This window comes from Arachis ipaensis, chromosome B6, assembly GCF_059453495.1.
Source record: "Arachis ipaensis isolate K30076 ecotype BB chromosome B6, ASM5945349v1, whole genome shotgun sequence".
Classification (NCBI taxonomy): domain Eukaryota; kingdom Viridiplantae; phylum Streptophyta; class Magnoliopsida; order Fabales; family Fabaceae; genus Arachis; species Arachis ipaensis.
In genome coordinates this window covers 25,941,170-25,961,469 of record NC_142441.1, presented here as the reverse complement: position 1 = coordinate 25,961,469, position 20,300 = coordinate 25,941,170, and the positions used below count along the sequence as shown (strand labels likewise).

General features: G+C 36.3%; 2 protein-coding genes and 2 pseudogenes across 2 annotated transcripts; 2 read left to right on the top strand and 2 right to left on the bottom strand.

Moving 5' to 3' along the window:
* The first annotated feature begins 2,979 nt into the window (after positions 1 to 2,979).
* Positions 2,980 to 5,865, top strand: LOC148554934 (uncharacterized; annotated as a pseudogene).
* Positions 5,866 to 5,950: 85 nt separating this feature from the next.
* LOC148554933 (uncharacterized) lies at positions 5,951 to 7,073 on the top strand. Its single transcript, XM_088490555.1, has 3 exons — positions 5,951 to 5,960; positions 6,042 to 6,622; positions 7,017 to 7,073. The coding sequence occupies exons 1-3, from the start codon at positions 5,951 to 5,953 to the stop codon at positions 7,071 to 7,073; spliced, it is 648 nt and encodes a 215-aa protein (XP_088346681.1).
* A 1,937-nt stretch (positions 7,074 to 9,010) lies between these two features.
* On the bottom strand, positions 9,011 to 9,767 carry LOC148554932 (uncharacterized; annotated as a pseudogene).
* A 31-nt stretch (positions 9,768 to 9,798) lies between these two features.
* Positions 9,799 to 19,765, bottom strand: LOC107648109 (uncharacterized). Its single transcript, XM_088490554.1, has 8 exons — positions 19,722 to 19,765; positions 15,284 to 15,741; positions 10,926 to 13,434; positions 10,630 to 10,807; positions 10,392 to 10,430; positions 10,096 to 10,299; positions 9,910 to 9,991; positions 9,799 to 9,809 (listed from the first exon to the last, which is right to left on the bottom strand). Exons 1-8 carry the CDS (start codon positions 19,763 to 19,765, stop codon positions 9,799 to 9,801), a joined length of 3,525 nt encoding a protein of 1,174 aa, XP_088346680.1.
* Between the last annotated feature and the right edge of the window lie 535 nt (positions 19,766 to 20,300).

The following is a 20,300-nucleotide window of genomic DNA, read 5'->3' as shown; positions in this document are numbered from 1 at the left end:
TAGTTTAGTAATACAACAATATATTTTTAACTCACACTTTTAAATATTGATAGCTAACTGTTGATAAAAAATAATAAATTCTATTGGTCTTCTAGTATTTTTCTATGATAAATATATAAATATTTTTTGGTATAGTATTTCATGGCAAATCTAATGAGTTCCAAAAAATATAAGGAGTGCGACCTTTATTTTAAAGCCTAAATTAAGGCCATTAAGATGAGTCAAATTTGTGGGGCTAACCCGTTTTTCATTTAAACAAGAGACTTATCAACCCAAAAATATAGTAGGTTAAACGAGTCAATTCACAGACTAAATGGGTGACCTAATTTTTTTTTTTTTTGCATTTTTCCAAAAATAATTAATACTTTTTTAGGTCAATATTCAACTAATTCAACCCGAAAATCCAACTCATTAACTAAAAGAACTCATTTGTTTACCGTTTTTGACCCAAAAATAACCTTCTTATCAAAATTATTTTTCTAAAAGAAAAAAAGTAAACATGTCAACCCGTTTAACCTGTCGAACTGGCCATAAATGATTCAAGTTAAAAAAACATTATAGTTTGTGAAGAAAGTGGGTTTAAACAGGCTAACCCATATGATTTACGGGCATAGGCGAGCTGAGCATAAACAGGTCGGCTGGCCCATTTCATAGCTATAGTTTAAATTCTAAATATTAAACTCTAAAGAATAAAGACCCAACTCAGTCCTTGTCTATTTTCACGAAAGACAACGCGATCCCTTACTAAAAAAAATATGCCACTCTAGTTCTTGACCTTGTTTTCTATGAGACAACACTATCCCTCCGTCATTGTCACCGTCAACTCGTAACAGAAACAGAGATTGAAATAAATTTTAGTATTCTGTTTGGTATAAAGTGAGAGACAGAAATTGAAACAAGAATGAAATTTTAATTTAATTTGTACAAAGGGTAAAATTGAAATTAATTAATTGAAATGAAAGGCATTTTAGGTATAAAATGTTATTAAAGTTTCAGTCTCTATCTTTAAAAATTTTAGTTCCGTGTGTCTCTACTTTTTGGAGGTACTGAAATACTGAAATTTTGGAGACAGAGACAGAAATTTTAATACCAGTCTCTAAACCAACAAACATAATACTAACTCTCAGTCTCTCAGTCTCTGTCTTAATACCTCAAAACAAACACCACCTTGGAGAGTCAAAACTTTTACATGACTTCATCCATAGTCATGAGGCACATTTTTCTTTTTTAAAAAAATCATGTTTCTGCTATGTGAAATAGTCCATGTGAAAAAAAAAAAGAAAAAAAAAAGACCTTTTCAATTATGTGCTTTGAATCTATGTACCTCCTGTAACATTCAATTTTTTAACCATAAATTAACGTTTTTCGATCCCACCTACGCAACCTTTTTCCAACTTAGGATCAGTCTCCATAATTTTGTAGCAAATTGAATACACAATGAATAAATAACTGATTGATGGTTTCAATTTCACTACCACACCGCATAGAACTAGAATCAACATTGTTAATAATGTTTCTATTAACCAACTTATCTTTATTGTTCAAACCATCACTAATAACAAACCATAACAGCAATTGCATTCTAGAAGTACTAATTCACACCAAACAGAGTCGTATATATGTTTCATACCCGGTATCCCATGTTTTTTCCTGTTGTCTCTAATAATGATTTTCTCAAGTATTTTTTATTTGACCTAAATACTCAGGTAGTATTTTCTTGTAACTAGCACATAAAGAAATATTCTCCAAAATATTTTCTAGCTCTCTACATTGTATAGTTTCACATTGAAGAATATCCTTTTTCAATGGAGATCCCAAACCCATGAGAAACGGTCCACACATCACAGTAACCAATTATACTATTTTTTTTTGTTGGAGTTTCTTAACAGAAAATTTTTCTCCTAGAGTTCTCTCCTATCGAGACATCCTTCCAAAACTTCATTCTTTTACCATCGTTTATACACATCTTTTACCTTTTTTTGTTTATTTTTTTGAACACTTCACATTTTTTTCGTACAAATTGGAGTAAATACCCATACTAATCTTTGAGATTCACGCAATTACTCATAGTAATCCCTAAGATCTCGATTTCTCTATTGTAGTCCTCCAGATAGAGCTCCGAGCACTCAAACTAGTCTCTGGCCATATTTCAGGTGATGACTCATCACCGGAGCGCTGACATGGCATAGGATTACCACGTGGGACATGTCCAAAACGACGTCGTTTTGGGTTTGGCGCCCTTGAAAGCCAAAAACGACGCCGTATAGTTGTTACTTATTATGAAAAACAGTTTTCTCCACGAACACAAACACTTCGTCTCTTCTTCTTCCACCCTCTGAGTTCTTCTTCATCTCCCCATCAATGGCGTAGCCGTAGGGTTGTATTTGCTGGGTTTACAAAAATTTGAGAGAAGAAGTTATCTGATCAGAAGTTGTTGTCGCTCTTCCCTTCCCTTCCTTCACCACAAAGACGAGGTTCTGACGTTGTGATCGGACTCAAGGTAACCTTTTTTTCTTTTTACTTTGCATTTTGAATACAGTGTTGGTTGATGATAGCATTGGTCAGTGTTGTTGAGGTTCTGGAGTTTTGGTGTCATTGTAGTGTCTAGGGTTTGAATCTTGGTTGGGATTTGTGGGGTTGCTGTAATACCCGAATGAAACAGGGAGAAGTATAGAGGTTTGGAAAAAAATATTTTCTTGTGGTGATTATTTTTCCTTTTTAATGCATGAGTAAGCTTTCAAATTCTCCCTATGTATTGTAAAAATTTTAAATTTCTTGCAGATGGAGGAGAAGTTGGACATCATGTTTCATCATGGGGTGACTTTAAAAAAAATGCAGAAGGAATTATTATATATTCTCCGGACAATAAGGCCTGTTTAGGTGATCTAGACACTGATACTCTAGATGTGTTCTACATACGGAACTACCATAAGGAGTTTGGGTACAATGACATTAAACAGTGCTGGTGGCATGTTCCTGGAAAATGTTTGGAGAAGGGGTTGAGAAATGTAAACAGTGACAAAGAGATAAGAGAGATGGTGAATTGTGCTAGGACAAATGAGGGATTGATTGATATATATTTCGAGCATACAGTGTCAGTGCCGGAGGTGTTAGAGGGAGATAACACAGTTGTGTACTTGGATGATCATGGTGGAGAGAGATGTAATGCAGGTACAGATACTGATGTGAGTCCCCCAGTTACAGAGACTCATGCAATCATAGTTGCTCCTCCTATCCCTAAGGTTGTACCCAACACTTCTTGCAAATCCAGTCCCAAAAAACACAGAACATCTCCACGGCAATCACAACCACCACACTCCAAAACTGCCAATCCTTCCAAGACAACCAAAACTCTGAAGAAGACCAACTCCCCAAAAGCCACCAAGCCCACCAAGCCCACCAAGCTCACCAAGCCCACCAAAATCAGCCAGCCCATGAAATCCAGTCAGAACACCAAATCAGATAAGAGCAAGAAGCAGAAACTGTCCAAGAGACCAAGAATTTTCAGGAGACCCTGTACACGATCTGCTGCTAGAGGATTTACTAGCAAAGTGTTTAACAATGAAGTTCCCTTTGATGTATCTTCTGACTCCTCTGATAGTGAAGAGGATAGCATGTTCAAGCCAGGTCCGGATGAGGGTAGTTCCTCTGATTCTGAGACTACAGAGAATGATCCTAAAACTGGGAGTAGGACTAGGAGAAATATGACACATGCTACGGTGGGTAAGAGAAATATTAGTCCACTAGGTAAAGGGAAGGAGAAGATATTACATGAAGACGATGGTTTGGTGGAGGAGGTGAGCGACGCTGAGGTTGACCTTGGGTTTGTGGGTTGTGTTCATGAAGGGGTAGAGGATGGACTACACCTAGGTGTTGACTCAGATGGCACCAATTCTTGGCACTCGGAGGAGATGAAGACGCCTCCAAACTCAGAAGATAAGCTGGAGGAAGGAAATGAATCTGAAGAGGCAAGTCCGCTGTTTAGGGAGGGTGCAAGGTTTGGAGAGCTGCACCTTGAGGTAGGCATGAAGTTCGGAACTAAATGGAAATTTAGAGAAGCTGTGAGAGAATATACAATTCAAGAGGGTAGAAGCATAAAGATAGTGAAAAATGATAACATTAGGTGCAGGGCGGTGTGTAAGGTGAAAGATTGCCCATGGGTGGCTTATGCATCAAGAGACCATGAAGACACATGTTGGCAAATTAAGACATTCAATGATGACCACACTTGCCCAAGAGAGGACAAGAATAGGGCTGCCAACAGGAATTGGGTATGCAGCAAGCTTGTGAAGAAGGTGAGAAAGTATCCAAATTTTAGACACTGCGAGGCTACAACTTACTTCAAGACACGGTTTGACTTGACTCTGAATAAAAACTCAATATCCAGGGCATTAATGGATGCAAGAAGTGTAGTGTATGGGGATGAGAAAGAGCAATATAGGATGGTTAGGGATTATGGTATGACGCTGTTGAAGACTAATCCCGGTTCCACTGTACAAATATGCACCACCCCCCAACCAGATGGTGAAGTTACCTTTGATAGAATGTATATATGCTTAAGTGGATGCAAAAATGGGTTCAAGGCTGGTTGCCGTCCTTTGATAGGTCTGGATGGTGCGTTTCTGAAGACCCGGTTTGGTGGACAGATTTTGTCAGCCGTGGGGTTAGATGCAAATCATAATATCTATGTCATAGCCTGGGCTATTATCAGAGTGGAGAATACAGAGACATGGAGATGGTTTCTTGAGCTACTTCATCAGGACTTGGAGCATTATAAAGAGCATGACTGGTGCTTCATATCGGATATGCAAAAGGTGTGATTTAATTTGAATGTCTTGCTTTGATTTTATGTGATCTTATATTAAGAATTGTGTTGTTATGCTTACTGTGAATAATTGTGCTTTCATTGGATTTTGATGGTTAGTTTTTAGGGTAAGACCTTTGATGTTATGCTTGTCTGAATTAATTGTGAGATCATTGGACTTTCATGGTTAGTTATTAGGGAAAGAATTCTGCTGTTATGCTTACTTGAAGAATTGTAGCTTCCATTCGAGTATGATGGTTAGTTATTTTGTTAAGAATTTTGCTGTTTTGCTTATCTGCATTAATTGTGAGATGATTGGATCTTCATGGTTAGTTATTAGGAAAACCATCGTGCTGTTATGCTTACTTGAAGAATTGTACTTTCATTATGCTTGTAGTGCATTTTATGGAGAACTTGTAATTACTGGTTTTCTCATTAATCTGGGTCACGACCTTCAATTGTAGGGACTATTATGGGGATAGTAATCAAATGTAAGGGACTATTATGTGTTACAATTATAATGTCAGGGACGATTATGTATGTAACATTTACTGAATCTGGCAGGGACTGATATCAGCAGTGAAAGCGGTGATGCCTGATGTGCATCACCGTTTCTGCGTCTGGCATTTATGGAAAAATTTCAACAAGAACTGGAAGGACTTACGGCTAAGGGGACTTCTGTGGGAATGTGCAAGGGCAACAACATACCAAGAATTCAGGGATGGAATGGAGAAGATCAAAAGGTTAAACGAGGATGCTTGGGCATACTTAGAGAAGTGGCCGATGGATGCTTGGACCAGAAGCTTATTCAGCCATAAGCCGAAATTGGATGGCATCTGTAACAACGCCTGCGAAGTGTTCAATGCTAAGATCAAGGATGCACGAGCCAAACCCATCATAACATTGCTGGAGGAGGTAAGGATGTTTGTTATGCGAACCATAGCGAAAAACAAGGTAAAGCTGCAGAATCACACTGGGAAGCTCACACCTGTTATAAAGAGCAGGCTGGAAAAGGTGAGGAAAGAATCCAAGCATTGGAAGCCTATTTGGACTGGGGATAACGGATACGAAAAATTTGAGGTGCACGGACATCCAACCAACCATGTTGTGGACATAGGAAAGAGATTGTGCACATGCCAATTTTGGATGCTAACGGGTAAGTTAATTATGTTTATGCATTTTACTTTCTTCAACCATAACTATTATCATGGTTCATCTCACTGTTTGGCACCTGCAGGTATCCCGTGTGTGCACGCTTGTGCTGCCCTGTCTCGTGTGAATAAACAGCCAGAAGACTTCTGTCACAGATGGCTGACCATGGACTCATACACGGAAACTTATAACCACCACATTAATCCAATTCCGGGTCAACCAATGTGGGAAAAAGCAGAGGAATGTAACAGGCCACATGCCTCTAAGATCAAGATAAAACCTGGAAAACTAAAGATGAAGAGGAGGATGGATGCGGACGAGAAGAGTGGTTTTGGAACTAAGAAGCCTAAAGTTGACCCAAAACTCTCAGGCAACACTGCAGATGGTGTACACCTAAAGAGACAGCTGGGTGCCTTTACATGCAGTTACTGTGGTGATAAGGGGCATACAAAGAGAGGCTGCAAAAAGAAAAGAGATGCTGATGCTGCTACTGCTGCTGCTGCCGCCGAGGCGGCTGAGAAGAAGAAAAATGATGAAGTTCATACTATGCCTGAGAAGCCTGTTCAGCAGCCCCAAGACGTTTCTGGCCAAGCAGATTTGGGAAGCGATCCCCAGGAGATCGAATTAACTCAGCCTTTTGCTTCTGAGCAAGAGGATTCTGAAAAGGTAACTAAAATTTTACATTTGAGTATGTTGTTATTTCCATGCATAAATAATACTTAATGCCACTTATTTCTCCTATAGGATCTTGCACCGAAAAGACCTTCGAAGCTGTCACCATGAAGACGATCCTCTAATCAGCCAACCACACCAACAGTGAATCCCTTGCAGGGTGCATCTTCAGCAACATCTTCAAAGTTTGCCAACTTGATGCAGTTCATCCCAACGCCAGGATTTAGGCCCCCAAGAAAGAAGAATTGAATACTTTAGATATATGTACTTAGGAGTTTCTATTTTGTGTTTTGTAATTAGTCTTTTCTATCGTATAATGACTAGATGGTGAACTGTGATGCAAAGGCCTTTTTGGTATGCCTTGGCCTTGCTTTTGATGAAACTACAGATAGCAGCAACATGGTTTCTAGGCTGCCTTTTACAGTCAACTTTTGTTGTTTCTTGATAAACAATGGAATTTATGTTAATATACTATGCTATGTGGTTTACCATTCAAGAAGCAGTTTCTTTATTTTTTTCATACACAATGGAATTTAAATTAACAACAATTTCATAGTTAATAGCACTTTTCATTCCATCAAGAAGTAGATTTTTACAAATGTTGATAACAACGAACCCAAAACCACCAATTCATTCATCATTTACAATACAGGATCACCAACAATACTGTCAATACACACACAGCTAACACTAACAACTGGGTCATCACTTTTTGCATCTGGACATCCTCCTCCAACCTTCGAAGCCTCCAATCAACGTTGATCTTCACTTCATCACCACACGATTCTGACTTTTCAACCTGTTCCTCATTCACAGAATCTGCCCACACAAAAAGCCCACACCATCTCTTCCCACTTGTCTGCATCCAATAAAGGATCAAAGTTTAGAGAGGAACAGCTCAAGAACAGTTAGGGGAGGCATAACAACACAAGAACAGTCAGGGGAGGAGAATAACAGCAACACAAGTGATTATTCTAACATACATTATAATTGGGGCAGCCATAGAACGGTTTATTCGGATTCGAATCTGTGTCAGACCATCTGAGAACTGGCCTACAGCCACAGCCGCACCATTCTGGTAGGGCCGATCTTCTGCTCTTCATTTGCGTTCTACTCTGGTTCCAGCTAGATAGGGAATGAACAGAGCTTCCACCTGCAGTGCTACCTCCACCCATCATCGACATGAGTAGCAGCCCCGGATGAGAGTGCATGAACAGGAACAAGTGTATGGAAGAAGAAGAAGAAGAGGTGAACAAGACGAAGAGGGGAGGTGTATGAGAATTTAGGGATTTAGGGTTAATTATACTAGGAGGGACCAATCTGGGTAAAAATTGGAACTTAGCCAGCTCAGCTAGCCGTTGGCAGCACTCCAGCGTGGCAATCTTAGGCCACATCAGCGCTCCGGTGATGAGTCATCACCTGAAATATGGCCAGGGACTAGTTTGAGTGCTCGGAGCTCTCACTACAACAAACAAGGCTTTTCGCAACGGTCAAAAACCGTTGCCGTAGATTGAAAAACCGTTCCCAAAACTTTAGGCAACGCTTTGGCAACGGTTTTTGACCTGTGGTATATGCGGCCGTTACCAATGCTCAAAGGCAACGTGTTTTTACCTAAGGCAACGGTAACAGAAAAACCGTTGCCACAGTTAGTGCCTAAGACAACGGTTTTGACGAAAACTTTTAAACAACGGTTTTGATCCGTTACTCAATAAGCAACGGTTTCGAACCGTTCCTATTAACATGACAACGGTTTAAAACCGTAACTGGATAGGCAACGGTTTTAAACTGTTGTCGTTTTATTATTCACATAGCCAACGGTTTTAAACCGTTACCGTTGGTGCCAGGTTTCGGCAACGGTTTTTGAACCGTTGCCAGTTTATAGCCATCTATGACAACGGTTTTAAAGCGTTACAGTTGGTGTCATTTTTGGCAACGGTTTTAATACCATTGCCATTTTATAGTCATCTAAAACAACAGTTTTAAAGCGTTACCTTTAGAGTCGCGTTTTGACAACGGTTTTATTATGTAGTCCTCTTTGACAACGGTTTTAACACCATTGTCTTTTGTAACAACGATTTTTTTGTGATATATAATTTTTTATTTACAATAATTTTCTCGTGAATTAAATTAATTTCAGTTTTTTTTTATTGTTTAGTGTCAATAAATATTCTAAACTATTTGAATTAAGTCACTAAAGAAAAAAATTGAATATTTCCCATCAAATTTAACTTATAAAAATTGTTGTAAGATCCACAATATCATCTAAATTTGCAAAAAATATAATAACAAAAGAGAGAGTTGAAATAGCTAAGTAGCAAATAGGCATCATGTCCACAATTTCATGACTTTTACCCTATAACATTTGCTTTTAAAAAGTTGACCTTAATCAAGTTCGATTTCCCCTTCAACATAGTTTTCCTGTAAACATAAAAAAAAAATCAAATATAAAACTACACATCTTTAAGATATGATAACATATAGAAACTTTAACAACAAATAATACCTCTTCATGCGCATCATTATTGTTCGGATTCCCTAAAGTGCTTCCTAATTGAGCAGCTAACATGTCAAGGTCCACTCCTGAGCTTTTTTGTTGCAGCATCATCTTAACAAGCGATTTTAGTTCATCTACTTCTTTTTGCATCACATCAACCTTATTCTCTAATGTTGCTTTCTCAGTTGCATGTTGCTGCTTAAGGGTGGCAATTTCCTCATTTTTCTTCAACAAAGTTGGTGTGGTTACTCTTCCGTGACATCGCACTCTCCCTGTCTTCTCTTTCCCAAATATGGATTGGAAAGCTCTAATTGCTAATTCTTTAGACTTTTTATTCTCAGCTTGCAAATGTGCCTATATTAATGTGAAGAAAAATAATAGTAATAAAATAAGAGTAAATACACAATTGGACTAAAGGCATATATCATTTGACAACATCGAAACAAATAGTAGAGATTAAAAATAATGTCAAGATTCTTTAACTCAATGCAAGCATAAAAATAACCACAAGTGATGGACAAATTGCCAAGACACAAGAAATCCATAACCTATTTTAACCAAATTAACTCCTAATTAATACTTAACATCCAGAGTGTCTTCATCCAATGATTTTTCCTTTGTGCTTTGACGAGTCTCAACAAACATTTCTGCTTGAGTAGGTGGTTCATTATTTTCCTTAGAAGCAGCCTATAAGTCCAATTCAAATAGCATTTATATAGAGTTAAAAGGCACACCACACATACACAAACAAATTCACAAAGAATTAAAAATTGTACCAATCTTGCACGTATTCTTGCAAAATTTATTGGTCCCTTTCGATGCCTAAATTTCTGTTGTGCCCTATTTTTCTTATTCTGCGCAGACATTTTCTACATAACAAGAGACAAGTATTATCAACAAATCATCAAACTTCACTCATATGTGTATATAATATAATTGCATAAACAATTACACTAAGTTTCACATGTCTTACCTTAACTTTCTCAGTTCTCCAATAAGCAATTAACTTGCGAAAATGACTCTCAGGTATGCTCTTAGGACGATTTTTCAGCATCTCATTAACACATTTGTATGGCAAAAAATGAGTTTGCTTTATTGTAGTCTTATACCTTCTCCAGTTGTCATTGATACGAGCAAGGACCATCCTCTTTCCTTCAGTTGGAATAATGAATTTAGCCTATAAAACACAATTTTTTTTTGCTAGTAAGAATAAAATACATGTGTACATTTCCAAATACTTTCTAAAAGAAACAAGACTAAAGTTCTCACTTGAACATATTCCCAAATGGCTTCTTTATCTTTAATCCCCTTCCAATTTGAAACATGCATAATAGTCTAACTCAATTATGTCATTTATTGCACCAAAATATGTTACGGCTTTTGTCATTGGGTTGTTGTCCTTGGCACTAGCAAAGCTTGGTGTTTCGCACACCAAAGTCACACCACTGTTTTGAGTTGTGTGGCTTGCATCATGTTCTCTAGTTTGAAATTTGTAGCCATTGATTACATAACTAGAAAATCGTTTTGCAACTGTGTTTGGGCCTCTAGACAAATCTTTAAGTTGTTTCGGAACATCTTCATGAGAAGCACGCTCTTTGAACCATTCACTAAAGTCATGGCTTAGAGTTTTTGCCTTCTTCCATTTTCTACCTTTAGTTTGATTGTTGACATGTTCCTCATACTCTCTAAAGTAAGTAAAAAGCGAGTAAGTTAAATTTGCTAATAGAGAATTCGTAATTGGAAAATATATAAGAAAAATACCTAATGTAGTCTTTAACTTTATCACAATTGAATAAGATGTACCGATGAGCTTGTATTTTTGAGTTGGTATCTAGAGAAAAAGGTTGCCCTTTCCTCTTTCCACCAATTGGTCGCCCCAAGCATGCAAAGTAGCTATCATGACATACGTCAGCTTCACTGCAATTATCATAATTTTGTGTCCTCCTACTCAGCCTTGTATCCACATCAGGACTTAAATACCTTGAGCAAAATGTCAAGCATTCCTCGGCTAAATATCCTTCAGCAATTGAACCTTCGGGGCGGCTCTTATTGCGAACGTAGGACTTTAACCTACACAGATATCTCTCAATGGGGTACATCCACCTAAATTGAACTGGGCCACCCAACCTCAACTCGTTTACCAGATGAATAGGCAAATGGACCATTATATCAAAGAAACTAGGAGGAAATATTCTTTCCAATTGGCACAGAATCTCTCTAATATCTACTTCCAAATGCTCTATTGTATCATTTTCAACAACTTTTTGGCACAAGGAACGAAAGAATGAACCTAGATAAATTAAAGGGCCAGCTACTTGATTTTGCATTGTGCATTTTATAGCTACTTGCAACAAATAATGCAACATAAAATGAGCATCATGACTTTTGTAGCCTGATATCTTTTTCTCAGCAACATGAACACACCGAGAAATATTTGAGGCACTACCAGATGGCAATTTTACTGACTTCAAAATATTACAAAAAATGGTTTTTTCTTGATTAGTAAGGTTAAAACAAGCCTTAGCAATTTTTGCTTTCTTGCCACCATCTATCTCCTTTGGTTGAAGTTTTTTTCTTATGCCCATATCTTTGAGATCGTAACGAGCATTTGCATGATCTTTGGACTTTCCTGGAATGTCTAATGAAGTTCCAATTATGTTATCACATACATTTTTCTCGATGTGCATAACATCAAGACAATGGCGCAATGTATTTTGCTTCCAATATGGCAACTCAAAGAAAATGGACCTTTTCTTCCATGGACCATCAATTTTATTTTTTTGCTTCTTTCTAAATACATTTTCAAAATCTTTCAAATCTTCAAAAATTTGTTCCCCATCTAATAAAGCTGGTGAAGACCTCAATTCAACATCGTCATTGAAAGATCTTTTGTCCATCCTATATGGATGATCCATAGGCAAAAATTTACGGTGATCCATGTAGCACATCTTCCGGCTATGTTTTAAATAACAAGATGAGGTGTCATAATTACAGCAAGGACATGCTAACTTTCCCTTTGTACTCCAACCAGATAACATAGCATAAGCTGGAAAGTCACTTATGGTCCATAAAAGTGCTGCATGTAGTTGAAAAGTTTGATTCTTTGAAGCATCATATGTTTCCACTCCAACTTCCCATAAAACCTTCAACTCTTCAATTAATGGTTGAAGATACACATCAATGCTTTTTCCAGGCGAACATGGTCCAGGGATGAGCAAGGACATCATGACATACTCTGGTTTCATGCAACACCATGGAGGAAGATTGTATGCGACCAAAACTACCGGCCATGTACTATGGGAGATGCTCATGGTTCTAAATGGATTAAATCCATCGCTAGCTAGCCCTAATCTTATGTTACGAGATTCTTTAGCAAAATCGGGATGAAGCCTGTCAAAGTCTTTCCATGATTGGCCATCAGCTGGGTGTCTTAACTTTCCATCCTTTGAACGATGTTCATCGTGCCACCTTAATGATTCAGCTGTTTTGGAACACAGGAACAGCTTCTTAAGCCTTGGAATCAAGGGAAAATGCCTCAAAACCTTCGCAGGCACAGGTTTTTTCTTCAATTTATCAACTTCTATATCTACCTCAACATTTTCTATGTACCTGGAAGCTCCACAAATTGGACAGAATTCATCATCTTCATATGTATCCTGGAACAGAACACAATCGTTGGGACAAGCATGAATTTTATTATAACCAAGTCCTAAATCTTTTACCATGGCCTTGATTTTATTGAAAGAATCAGGAATATTCAAATGAGGAATCGCTTCTTTCAGTAATTCAAGTAGAGCAGTAAAGGATGCGTTGCTCCAACCATTAAGAGTCTTCAACAAATACAATCGGATAACGAATGATAATGTCGAAAATTTTTTATAGCCAGGATATAACTCTTGTTTTCCTTCTTCAAGCAAGTTATAAAACTTTTTTGCATCTTCGTTTGGCCCATCAGCATCTTTATCTCCTTCAAGCACATGTCGAAACGTCTCGTTTAGCAGCCCATGAATGTCGTCGACAAATCCTTCATGGACTTCACTCTCATCGGAGTCACTATCCATGTGACTTATCCTTTCGCCGTGATGAACCCACACAGTGTAACCTTTTTGAAATCCCTTACTTATTAAATGATCATAAACTTCATCCCTTCGCCCCCAACTAAAGTTATTACATATAGAACAAGGACAAAGAATTTCTTGTCCTTGTGGTCTACCTCTAGAAAAGGCAAAATCCAAAAATGAATTAACACCATGTTGGTAACCCTCAGTATGTCTTGGTAAACTAGTCCACCCTTTGTCCATTACTTTGTCAACTAAAATAAAAGAACACGGGCATATGTTTTAGACTAACTATAAGTGATTTTTTCTAATCAAGAGCTTATTGCTTCTAAAAAATTTTTAGAAAACCACACATGTTCGAAAGAGAACATCTCAACCAATCAAGAGACTAACAATTTGTATCTAACAAACTATGTAAAGAAGCTTAAGCAAACAATTAATCAGTAAATATTCTTAACAATTAAATGTTCAAACAAATTTAAAAAGATAATATATTAAATGATTTACCTGTAGTGTAGCTCAATGTCTAAGGTAATCACAGCTACAGAGAGATCCGCTATTTGATTCTCTTTTTCTGGTTTTAAAGAGACAAACTAAAACAGCAACAAAAAATAAAAATATAAGTAATTCATAACCAGATTTTTTAACAAAAAATTCACTTTTAAAACCAGTTTTTAGAAATCTTATTTTCAAAAGTGATATATAACTAAAAAATCAAATAGAATTATCAATTAGAAGAATAATATTATCATTACTCTTTAAATTTTAGTTCACAGACTAACACATCGTAATTTCAATTGTGGTTGATAAGAAGATTTTAGAAAAGAAAGAGAGGAAGGGGTGGTTCCTAATGTGTGATGAGTCACAAGTGACACATGTTGAAAATGAAAGGCTGATATTGGCGTGGGGGTTCCCTTCACAAGACATGCATCAGGCACCATAATTAATTATTAAGAAAAGTAGATAAAAGGGGCACCCAAATAAATAAGACAGTAAACAATAACATTAATAATAATGATGAAAGAAATAGAAAATAACAAATAGAAAATGCTAGCTGTAAAGAATGGTGCAAAGCAAAGAGCGAAGGATTAGAAGAATGAAATAGAAAATAACAAATAGAAAATGCTAGCTGTAAACAAGTAGCCGTTTGAACTTTGAAGAATGAAAGCAACATATGTGGGACTGTGTTTAAGTCTATCTGTCTAACAATGACATCCTCCAAACCCCCATAATAATTATTATTTTGGATATAATTGGAATTAACATTTCATGAGAATTTCAGTTGTTTTTGTTGTTAATAAAAACCTTGCTTAAGGTTTGATTTTTGTGCATTATGATGAGTCAGCGTCCAACAGTCACCTACCTGTCAATCCTGATGGGTTGGAACTTCATTATTTGTTAACAACAAATTAAAAAAAAATGTATTAGCTCAAATGAAATGATGCTGTTTTTAGTTTTCTGCTAAAGCTTAGCTTGCAATATGCTACATGCTTATAAAATTGACTTATCCATTGATATGCTTAAGAAAAGAAGAGCAGAAATTGGAGAAGCAGCAAGCCAGATTGCCATTAAAACCAGTATTACATACATATGTTCAAAGGGGTCATCGATTGGAATTTGGTCATTGTAACCGCGAATCAAGAATGGGGAGCATTTATAAGCATCACATTTTCCATCAAATATTTAAAATAATAAATATTTATCCTAGTTAATTCAGGCATGTAGGAAGAAGAGCAGAATTTATGCTGATCTCTAAGTCAAATAGTTGGAATAAGCATGAAATTTCTCTGTTATCCCAGATGAAACCAACCAATATGAAAAGCAGTCCACAACTCACTCAAATAATAACATTATACAACAAGGCTAAAATAAACAAAGCAGATACAAGCAGTCCACAACACACTACTCGCAGATAATAAAATTCAAACCACAAGTACCCAGTCCAAATTCAAACCAAATTCAAACCAGAACAAAAGCTTAGTCAACATTCAACCCTCATCTTGCTCATGTTCACAAATATCACCACTTTCCACAGCTAACAAAAATACCCAACAACCAATCAAGCCCTAACTAAGAAACAGAAAATCAGAAAAGGAGACTTACCACAGATGACAACCCACAAACGGCCAATGCAACAAACCAGCAGCAGCGAAGCAACAGCAGCAGCCAAACAAAACACTGAAGCATAAGCAGCAAGGTAGAAGCAGCGAATCAGAAGCAAAACAGGGGAGATCAAGAACGCCGTGGAGAAGCAGTAAAGCCTCGGAGAGGGGAGAAGCACCGACGCCGCGGAGAGGAGAGACTCAATGACGCCAGGAAGAAGGAGGCAGTGACGATTCGGGAAGAACGCAGCGCAGCGACAATTTGGGAAGAACGCAGCGCAGCGACGATGATGGTGCGAGGATGGTGAGTTGCGATTTGGGGCTTCCTGGTGACTTGCGATGATGGTGCGATTTACGCCTTCATGGAGAGCTGTGGTGCGATGCGTCTCTGATTCTGATGGCTGGGTTAGCGTTCGGTCGGTGGAAGGAGGGGAAGAGCGTTCTTCGCTCTTTGCTGGCCTGGTTTATTTCGAAGAGAAGATCAGATGAGGGCTTAGCTTAGCTTTCTTACTTTAATTTCTTCAATTCGCTGTATTTCTTTATGAATTAGGGAAAAATTATTTTTTTAATTTTATTTCTTTATATTAATTTTTATTATATATTTATAATAACAAATTTATTTTAATTTTATGTGTTCAAAATATAATATTTTTTATATATTTATAATAATATATAATATTTATAATAAACTTATTTCAATTTTATTTTTTTAAAATAATATTTGTTATTTATTTATAGCAATAGATTTTGAGTATTTTATAAATTCAATATTTATAGAAAAAATAACTTCAATTTATATAATTATCTGAAATTATTTTTATTAGTATTGTTTAATTTGTATAATTATTTAAATAATATTAGAAAATGGTTGTTTCATAAATAATTGTTGTAATGGTTGTAAAACCGTTCTTTAAAATAGTCAAAGAGAACGGTTTTATTTTGTTACTATAGCATAATGAAAAAATGAACTTCAACAGCAACATTGTAAAAACCGTTGTCTAAGACAATCTAATGGAACGGTTTTAAAGTGTAGCATTTCGGCAACGGTTTTAATGCGTTTCTTTTGTGCAATTCTTTAAACAACAATAAAAAACCGTTGCTTAAAGCCAACTCATGGTAACGGTTATAAAACCGTTCTTTAAAATAGTCAAACAGAACGGTTTTACTGTGTTGCTAGAAATTGATGAAAAATGAAATTCACTAGTAACACTTTAAAAAACCGTTGTCTAAACCTATCTAAGAGAACGGTTTTAAGGCGTTGCAAAATTTGGCGTTGCTAAAGGCCATATTTGTTGTAGTGTCTATCTGGAGGACTACAATAGGGAAATCGGGATCTTAAGGATTACTATGAGTAATTGCGTGAATCTCAGGAACTACTATGGGTATTTACTCGTACAAATTGTCATAATCCAAAAGAAAAAAAAAAGAAGGACAGGTGAAAAACACGTAGTCCCACTTATTCTTTTAATTTTTTTTTGAGTTTCTCAAAACCTATTCCTTCCCCTTCTCAACTTTATCTCTCCCTTATTTCATCTCTCCCCTCTTCTCATCTCATTCTTTTGTAATTTCACACATAACATTATCAAGTTTGCTTCATCTTACTTTTTTCTCTTTTTTTACTCTATCTCTGTTTATTCAAATCTCATTTCTCACAATCCTAAATTATAGAATTTTAGTTTAATGAGTGAAAGAAGCATTTATTTTTTGAGTTTCAGTTATTATTGAGGATTCAATTTTTGAGTTTTGATTATTATTGAGACTTCAAGGTAACTCTTTGACTCAATAAATAGATATATCTCTAATTTTTGTCATCACTATACTTGTGGGTATACTTAAATCCAAAATTAGGATTATTAGGTTAGAAAATTTGGGGCTTTTATCAAATTGAGTAAGATTGTTTTAATCGACAACATTATTAGCTCATAAATATTATTGTCATATTTATAGAGTTGTAAAGTTATTGGACATCATTTGGTAGCTCGATGACGCGTTCAGAGTTACTTCCGGTTCTTTGGAACCAAGTTGTGAGTGGATATTATGTATATAATTATTTTTAAGTCTATTATTTTTATCAATATTTAAATTAAATCATTATTTGTAGCATTTTGATTGAGTGATTTTTGAATTATTAGAATGAATATTGATTTTTTGAAAATTCATAATTTTATAAAAATACATATGAGACGATATTCATATATTTTATAAAGCATATATATTTTTTTTATTTGACTTTGTTAAAATTTAATTAAATTTTTAGTATGCATTCTTATATTTTTTTTTATTTATTATGAAATTTACTAATATGTTACATGCATTAGAGATTTGTTATAAGTGAATTGGTTTTGATTGGTTTAGGAGACTCTGACTAGAAAACCGTAGTTAACGGCAGTTATGACGTTAATCTAGATGCATCTGCCTCAGATCTCAACTAGCAGGGACGTTGCTAACCCAATGTGTAGGCCACATGTTTGATCTATTATATCATACGAGCACACTAGAGAAAATGGCTACCTTAGAGGTGGAGCCACCCAAGTGTGTGGCATTCAATTTGATTTGACTTTTGGAATGAGAACTCTAATTTCAGTTCATTCATTTAATTACTTATTTGTTTATTTATTTGTGTATTTACCTAACATGAATTTCTTATAGCTAAAAAAGAAATATAACTTTCAAGGTAAAATTTGTAACGTCTTGTGTGGATTATAGATATAATGTTTGCTCACCGAGTTACAAAACTCACCCTATCATATTTTTATATTTTTCAGATACAGGTGTCAATCCAAGTTTCATTCCACCCACCCACAATAGGTCTTAGTCATTTGAGTGCTTCTTCTATCTGAGTGCTATATTTATATGTAATGAAATCTTTGCACAAAATTCTAGATTATGCCAATGCTCTATATGTCATAGGCACGGTCCTCATGTGGGTTATGTTATTTTGAATCTCGAACTGTTTAGATAGTAATTATAATTTGGTTATGTAAGACTTATGGATTCAACAATATGCTTTAGTTATCAACTTAGTATATATGATGCGACTTTTGATAGGTTTGGTTTGTGAATGAATATGATGCTGTTGTTGTTAGAAATAGATGTTAATTACTAATACAGGAAGATAATATTCAATTGGCAAGGTCTTAGAGATAGAGGAGACTTTGTCCATTTTTCTGTAAATTTGGTTAGTCGGCTTGCTGGGAGACTTGTTCTTCGAGCGTCAGTCATAGCTTGGTTCGGGTCATGACAAAGTAGTATCAGTGCTTTAAATGTTCCTGTGTAATATGGAACAAGTGTCCTTCAGTAAGATCATAATTATGCAAATCAAAGTCGACTCATTTTCACAAAGTGTGATGTTACCAGAGGCCTATAAGAAGTTGTCCTCAATTCTTTGTCCTCATAATTTCTTCTATCAGTCATATTATCTTTTGAACCCCATATACATACGTCGTTTGTGATCCAATCACTTTACTTACTCAACAGGTGGAAGATGTCACCTAAGAAGAAATATAGTGGAACTATTCGTGCTCCTGATACTGCTAAATTTAATAGAAAAGTTTTTTCTCCATAAGGTGTGACTCGACAAAGACCAATAAGCCAAAGAATAGCTAATAGGTGCAGAGGAGGAATACCCCGTGAGAGAGTTCAAGAGAACCCTGCGGCAAAAGAAGCTCAAGTAGACTTAGCAGCTGAAATGAGAGGAATGAATCAAACCCTTAAGCGGTGCTGCATGCCCTAACAAATAAAAATAGGGGTGTGCAGGACTTACTAATGCGCCAAATCTTCAACCTAAAAAAGTTCATCAATTGTTTAGGGATCAAGAACCGCCAATTGAGAAATATCTGAAGTTGAATTCATCCACTTTTAATAAAGATTCTTTAGACGAAAATCCACAACAACATAAAAAAGATGCAAAGAAAGCTATTCAGGCTCTCAAGTGCACCAAAGAATTGGTTGTTGAGTTAGTATCCTACAACTTGCGTGGTTTAACAAAGTATTGGTATGAGTCTCTTCTTAAGAGCAAATAAGCAGCTGGACTTCCTCTTCCTTATTGGGAAGAGTTCACCGAAGAATTTTTCATTTAGTTTTATTCAGCTAATAAGTAAGCAGAAGATGCAATTGCCTTTGAAAGATTAAGACAAGAGAATATGTCACCGACTAAGTATGCTAAGGAGTTCACTAGACTTTCTAAGAGTGCTCCTTACTCGGTAAATTCAGAAGAGATAAAAGTTCGCCGGTTCATTCGTGGGTTGGCAGAACCTATGTTCACTATTTTTATGCCTGAGGTTGGACGCATGTCTTTTAAGAAAATCCGAAACTTTGATAAGGGAATTGAATTTGGGATAGTAGAGAGAAATTCTTGTAAGGATATTGGTAAGAAGCCAAAGATGAAGGGACAATGACTGATCTAGTTTAGGGAGATTTTAGTCTTACCATGGTCAGACCAATCAGCAAGGTTATTCAGGTTATCGAGCTCGTCCTCAAACATCCTTCAGTGGGGTTGCTTCTTGTGGATCTGCTCCCATGAGTGTTTTGGGTCCAAGACCTTTTGTTGAAGGCACCTCTCAATCTAGTGCACAGAGTTCTAATAAGACAAGACCAACTAAATTTTACTACCAGCAGCGTGTGAGTTACTATTCTGGTATATGTTTCAAGGCCACTGAAGTATGTTTTTGTTGTGTCTAATATGGTCATTTTAAGAGAGATTGTTCCGATCCTAGAAGAGGCTTTGCTCAAGGTATTGCATGTCCTGCAACACTAATACCTTCATCTTCAACTATGTATGCTGGAAATTCTTCTGGTTCTAGTGACAGAGGAGTAGGTGGTAAGGGTCAGACTTATAACAGAGGAGAAAGTCTGAGAAGGAAAGGTCAGGCTCGTGTGTACGCTTTGACATGTCAGGATGCTTAAGTTTCTAATGCAGTTGTAGCAGATACTTTACAAGTTTATTCCTTAGACGCTCAAATATTATTTGATATAGGGTCTCATTATTCATATGTATCTTCATGTTTTACGTCTCGTTT